We start from the raw sequence: 6,969 nt of genomic DNA, 5'->3' as shown, positions 1-6,969 counted from the left end.
TTTTTTTTCCATTATGCCATTTTCCCCACTCGGGGGGAATGGCGCCTACGCCTCTTCCACCTTGTTCGCATCATCGTTCCTATATTTTCGAATTTTTTTCCACAAAATTAACTTCCCATGCGTGTGTAACCCCCTCCTTGGCATAAGAACTGACCAGGGGGCAACCCCCCAAAGAGGAAAAAAAACGCGCTTCACATATTTCCCACCAAGGGGGCGCATTATATTTACTCTCTTTGGTTCATTTGATTATTTTTTCCATTTAATGGTGACCCACTTCACAAGAACGCAATTTTGGCCTTTTCAACCTGGTGCAACAATTTGTATAAAAGGGGACCCACCGAAATGGGATTCCAAAAAAAAAAAAAAAAAAACTAAGCGACCTTTTCGGGACGCTTTTTCCCTTATTGACTTCTCTGCGAATGGGCAACCTGATCCATGTGTGCTTTACATATACAAATGCGCGTTTCACGTTGAAGCACCATTCGAAGAGTAATTCTCCTCCCTTCCCTGGTTGCGTCGAATGAAAAGGAGGATCAGTCTGGTCGCATGGCCAAACTTCAGAACGTACACACCCTAAGCGTTACGCATGTCATGCCAATTGTTCATTTCCCCAGGGGATGATAAAAGATACGCACCTCGGGGAAACTGCCATGATGCCTTACCAAACCATTTTCACCCACGCGCACAAGAGTAAACATGCACACATACGTAACGCATATATTCATTGTATACACATACGCCATTTCCCGTGTGCAACACTCTGCTTACTCAATTCATTACACATTTGTTTTTTTATTTTTCCCCATATCACCTTGCACACTTTCGCTAAGTTATTCACACCATAAATATAAAATTTTCTCCCCTCCTCCCTCTCTCCTGGTCCACCAGATTGTCAACTTCCGTTTGTACATCCCAGTGAAGGTACTACACAACCGAATTTATATTCCCCTTTTTGGCAAAAAAAAAAAAAAATAGCTAGCTAGCCAGCCATGAGTTTGAGTCAGCTCATATCCTTAGGCAACAACTCCGCAGCGCTGTTAAAAAACATAATTGGGTCTAAATTAGGGTCACTATTTAAGCCTAGCCCTAACCACGAGTACCTATTCCCCAGTATTCTTTCCTATTCTGGCTTTCTTATCCTAGTGTGCACGGCGTATAAGTTATACGAAAAGGTAGCCAAATTGGTCCACATGAAATGAGGTTGTGTGGACATGGGGAGTCAGTCATCCTCATTTTTTTTTTTTTTTTGTTCCATGTTCGCTCCTTGTGCCAAGTTGCCGTGATCTTGTTCCACCAGCACATATATATATATATATGTGAGCGTGTGTGCACAGAGACGTGTGCGTAGCTACATGTCAATATATCCATCTTTGCACATTGATGTCCCCCCCCCTCCTGTTTCCACCCTTGCAAGTGCTACGAAGGAAATGAAGACAAGCTCGAATTCGCCGGCACCGCGGTGTTTGACGCGCACAGTGCTGATTCGGATAAGGGACAGAAGGTCCTGTCTGGCCAAAATGATATGAACAGTGAGCAAAGTGCAGGTGGGAGCGAAGAACATGCCGGAGAGGAAGCCGATGAAGAGGGGAACGATGAAGAAATGGACGAAGAATTAGGGGAGGAATTAGGAGAAGATTATGGGGAACAGTATGGAGAACCGTATGAGGGAGAATATGGAGAAATGCTTGACCAGCGTTATGGGGAGGACTATGGCGGAGAGTACGGCGAGGAGTACGACGAAGAAGACGGCGAGGAGTACAGCGAAGAAAACGGCGAGGAGTACAACGAAGAAAACAGTGAGGAGTACAACGATGAATGGGTATATCCAGAGGACCATCAAGGAGGAGTGCAGTACCAACTAAAAGACGAGGAAGTGCTCGTCAAATAGTCAGTGGAGATATGAGGAAAGGAGTCACCCTTCCTTCCCCCATCTTTCTATGCATTTAGAACTGCTCAAAAATGCAAGAGCAATTTTTTTTTCTAAGTGCCCTTTGGGTAACCGTAACCCGTTGGCTACCTTTTTTTTAGCGCCACTTTTTAGCACCATTTTTGTGCACCCCTTTTTTAAATTTCTCCATATTCATACCCCCGGTGGCTTATATAACCTTGAACAACAGATCGATGAACGCTTCCCCTCGTCGGAATTTCGAATCTTTTTTTTTTCCTTTTCGCATAATTATTGCTCTGCTCAATTTACACCTTAAACGAAATGGTAGACATAGGCTTTCTCATTTATCCGTATCTAGCACAGTGGTGGTGGTGGTGGTATGCCTTTCGGTTTGTTTCCCTCTGCTCACCCCTTTCACGGCTTACATTTGCCATGCACAGGTGTGTTTGTGTGTGCAGGGTGGAAACATGGTGGTGGACTCCCAATAGGGAAAACACTTCATTCAACATATAAGAAGCAAAGGGGGGCTGGGAAAATTAAAATTAATGGAGAAGAAGAGACCCTATGAACAGCAACACGAACAGCAGTGAAACAAACGAGCGAAAGGAACACCACACAGTTGGTCAAACTAGCGGATATGGACCCTTTGGCGGGATTTACAGATGAATGTGCTTAAACTGGGAGAGGGGGAGGAGGACTAAACATACAATGGCACATGTGTATGGGGGTAGATCATCGGATGGTCATCATCAAACGTTTAATCGTGGCTAGGCACCAACGAAAGGGGGTAGCTTCTCCTGCCTGTTGGCTGTGCCACTCCAGGAGCTACGCTATTTTTATCTTTTTTCATAAAGGAAAAAACGCCTTGCAATTTAAGATTCAAAGTGCAGGACGCAAAGTAATGGCCAGGATGCCCCCTTAAGCGATTATCCGGTGAGTACTCGCTGCGCGCGGGGGGTCGACATGCCGTTTTTCACATTTCCCCTCCTCCCTGGTCATGTTATCCACCTGGGGAACAAACTTATGCTCTCCTCCCAGTGGGTCATTGCGCACAAGGGGAGTCTTAAAAACATGAGCATACACTTTATTTTACTTTGTAGTGAGTTACCAGCGCATGCTTATTAGTACAAGATTCCTAACGCACACGTCATTACGACAAAGGAGAATTATTCGTCGCACTTCCCCCCCCGCACATACACCCTTATAAACACACCTTCCTTTTTGCCCCCTTTTACGAACATAAAAATAATCCTTGAATCTGTGTGTTATGCATTTTGAGCTTAAGGGAGGTGGAATAAACATACACAATTCATCACAAAAGGGGGCATATTAACCAATCAGGCTTTGCATAAAAACAAATTAAAATAATTGAGCATTCCTGTTATGGTGAAACACATTTGAGAAAAATCTGCTCTGCATTTGCGGGAGAGTAAGGTGAACGGCCTAGCGTGGATTCATTTTCCTTGCCATTTTTTTTAATTTTCTGGTGTATTCGCGTGCCGCGATGGATCATTCGATTAACGCGTGCGATGCCGGGCTGATCGACCGGAGCCGAAATCTGGCCGACGGGTAAAGAACTTTAAGGGCCGTAACGTAGAGACAAAATATTTGCTCAGGGCGGCATGCGATTCTAACCCTGGAGAGGAACGAAGGGATCAACTGCGTGTGTTTTTTGTGCGGTGTGTATGATCCACCAGCTCACATTTTAACTTTGCCAGTAAGGTGTGTTGAAAATCAATTATGCTTTTAAGGACCAGCGCCTCATGAGTGTTTTTAGCTAGATGTGCGATAGGAGCCCCTTTAGTGCAACTGATCCAAGTCGGCTGACTAGACTCTGAGCATTTCCTAGGGAGAGTTGTTCGAGTATCGCGCAATTTGTTCAAAAAATAAAATAAAATAAAATAAAATAAAACGACTTACACAAAATTCTGAAAATACACATTTCTCTTATGTAATGGTTCCACTATTCTAAATAAAAAATGAAATAAAAAATTAAATGTATCTCCCAAAATATATATTTTTATGTTTTATCTTCTTCCGTTTGTCATTTTTCTCGCAATTTTTTCTAACTTTTAAAAGTTGACAACATTTTTTCGTTACCTTTTTTCGCTCATTTTTCCGTTACCTTTTCGCTCATTTTTCCGTTACCTTTTCGCTCATTTTTCCGTTACCTTTTCGCTCATTTTTCCGTTACGTCTTCGCCCATTTTTCCTTTACGTCTTCGCCCATTTTTCCGTTACTTCTTCGCCCATTTTTGCCTTATTTTTTCTGCCCATTTCCGTACACCCCGTCGCATCCCACCTAACATTCTCCTTTGTGAATTGCTCGCTTTCAAAATTTGGAACACTTCTTCACAGCGTGGTTTATGCACGTGCAGGCCGCTATACCACCGCTATACAACTGATATACCACCGCTATACAACTGATATACCATCGCTACACAACTGATATACCACCGCCACACCACTGCCACACCACTGCCACACCACTGCCATACCACTGCCACACCACCGCCACACCACTGCCACACCACCGCCACACCACCGCTGCCTCGCCAAAGTGGATTATGCAAACAGGGGTACTTCCACGCCAAACCGCCACTTGCATACATGTTTAGGTCTAACGATGGAGCAGGAGAAAACACCAATTTCCTTGGGCCCCCGCTAGCAGGGGGTTATTCCCTCCCCCCAGGAACCCCGAACACCTTTGATTTGTTTGCGAAATATAAAATATTCACCCCCTTTATTATTTTCTACTTCACCATTATATATCTCTTGAGTGTCCTCCGCAATGCGTTCACAAGGGTGAGAAACGGGAGCCTTCCCCACACCTGCTCCAAATGTGCACACGCAAGTGTGTGTGTGTATATTCCCATACAATTATGTAATGTTAATTTTTTTTTTTTTTTTTTTTTTTTCTCCCACCATGTAATCCGCTTGAAAGCTCTTCCACAAAGGGAACAACCTGCCAAAGAAACTCTGCATGTCACCAAAGAAAAACGACCAAGGGATGACCGCCATCGGGTGGTGCTCGTATCAAGATACGTACCCAAGTCAGCATTTTAATAGCGCCGAGGTGACGAATGTAAACGAATTTAAAGGCAAAGAAAAGGAAAAAACACAGCATGTGAGTAAAAAAAATCAAAAAAAAGGACCCGTTTTGTATAGCCTAATGGACAACCAAAACAGAGCAAACCTCCGCCTAAAATATGGACATCTGTTCAAAGGAACAAACCAATCTAACAATCAAAAAAATATTCAGCTGGTCGAAGAGGATGATGAGGAAGATGAGGAAGATGACTCAGATGATGATTCAGATTTCGATTTAGAAGATGATTATTATGAGGACAACTACGATAGCTTCGACTATGATGACGGGGAGGACGACACGGAGACCTTCAAAGAACGAAGCAGAAAAATGCGCAGGAGAGTAAAAAAAACGATAAAAAAAGAGGTAAAAAAAGAGGTAAACAAAGAGGTAAAAGATGAGCTAAAAATGGAGGTAAGAAATGAACTAAAGGAATTTTTTAAAAACGAAATGAAAAAAAATTTACTCGAAGAATTGATGAATGAATTTAAGTCCAAACAAATGGACACAACGAAGGAGGGTAGCGAAAATGAACAAATGGACACGACGAAGGAGGGTAGCGAAAATGAACAACCGACACTCAACCAGCAGATAGTGCAAACAATTCTACAGGATGTAATCACCAGTCAAGCTCAAGAAAACACACGTCTGATAAATCCCAACTCTCCGAAAGATCTACGACAATTGAATCTCGAACTCATTGATGCGGAAAATAAACATAGGAAAAAAAAAAACGAAGAAGAACTAAAAGTTACTCAACTGAGACAGGCACAAGAAGAAATTAATCAAATCAAAAAACAAATTGAAAATGTGAAATATAAGAGGAATATTTATGTGCACCCGAATGAAGAATACAAACAGCTGCTGTTTCTGTACCCACAAAATAAAATGTCCCAGGAGGAGGAAAAAAAAGGGCTCATTAAGGAGCTGCAAAGGAAATATCAAATCAAAATGGAACAGAAGCAGAATCTACTTAAGAACATGCAGAAGGTGCAGAATGAAGTGCAGCGCGCGGGTGACAAGGTGGAGGCCCTGCGCGCAAGCGTTAAAGCGAAGGAGGAGGAAGAAAACTATAAGGGGAAAGTAAACCGGCCGTTTGACCAACACCCGTCGATGGAAACCAAAGAGGAAGCGCACTTAACAAATATATCGCACCTGTCAGACCTACCGCAACTACCTCCAGCACCATCGATAACATCGCTACCGGCACAGTGGAAAGGAACAACCGTCCCGGCGCGCGCAGAGAGATCGCCACTGCCAGTCAAAATCAGAATTCTGTAGGATGTGCAGTAAAAACGTGAAATGACGGAATCCAAAGTTCACCCAGAAGGAGAAAAGATAGAACAAACGGTGAACTACGTCTACTGATGGAGAGTTGTTCCAAATGGCGTCTACGCGAAGCGTCACGCCTAAGGGGCAGCCTAATTCGATTCTGTTATGTGTTCACCTCGAACCTTTGTTCTTGTGAAAAATATAAAAAAATTAAAAAAATTATAAAAATGCACAATATCGAATTTGTACTTTTTTTATTATTCCTTTTACTTTGATTTTTTTTTTTTTTTATATCTTTTCCCCTTTTTGTCCCTATAAGCACTTTTATTGTCATACTCGTTGACGAAACCTCCTATTTTTTCTTTCCCCGTTTCCCAACGTTAATTACGTTGATGATCCCTTTGTCAAAATGATATGTAGCGTATTTTAAATCCCATCTTATGAATTAGTTCCTAAGTTGATCTTTTTTTTTTTCTTATTTTATGCTATTATTTTTTCCTATTTTAATTAGTGATGATTACGCCCATGGGTGTCTGGGTGAGAAGGTGCTTTATGTTTTTGTCAGCTTTTTGTCTTTTTCTTTTTTTGGAGTTGTTTACGAGAATTAATTTTACATTACTTTTTACATGTCTGTAAGTGAGTCTGTTTATGAGTCTTTCTTTGAGTTCCATTTTCTCAGTTAATTTTGCGTCCCTTTTTTCATTCCCTTTTCGGGAGTTTTA

At 42.2% G+C, this 6,969-nt stretch overlaps 2 protein-coding genes across 2 annotated transcripts; both read left to right on the top strand.

Moving 5' to 3' along the window:
- Positions 1 to 989: 989 nt before the first annotated feature.
- PCYB_074320 (hypothetical protein) lies at positions 990 to 1,888 on the top strand (the record flags this gene model as incomplete). The annotated part of the gene is made up of 2 exons (XM_004221830.1): positions 990 to 1,172; positions 1,415 to 1,888. The coding sequence occupies 2 exons, from the start codon at positions 990 to 992 to the stop codon at positions 1,886 to 1,888; spliced, it is 657 nt and encodes a 218-aa protein (XP_004221878.1).
- A 2,609-nt stretch (positions 1,889 to 4,497) lies between these two features.
- On the top strand, positions 4,498 to 6,256 carry PCYB_074310 (hypothetical protein; the record flags this gene model as incomplete). The annotated part of the gene is made up of 2 exons (XM_004221829.1): positions 4,498 to 4,692; positions 4,832 to 6,256. 2 exons carry the CDS (start codon positions 4,498 to 4,500, stop codon positions 6,254 to 6,256), a joined length of 1,620 nt encoding a protein of 539 aa, XP_004221877.1.
- Between the last annotated feature and the right edge of the window lie 713 nt (positions 6,257 to 6,969).

The sequence above is a fragment of the Plasmodium cynomolgi genome, chromosome 7 (assembly GCF_000321355.1).
Source record: "Plasmodium cynomolgi strain B DNA, chromosome 7, whole genome shotgun sequence".
NCBI classification, from domain to species: domain Eukaryota; phylum Apicomplexa; class Aconoidasida; order Haemosporida; family Plasmodiidae; genus Plasmodium; species Plasmodium cynomolgi.
The sequence above is the reverse complement of the archived record's forward strand: the minus strand, read 5'-3'. Positions and strand labels throughout refer to the sequence as shown.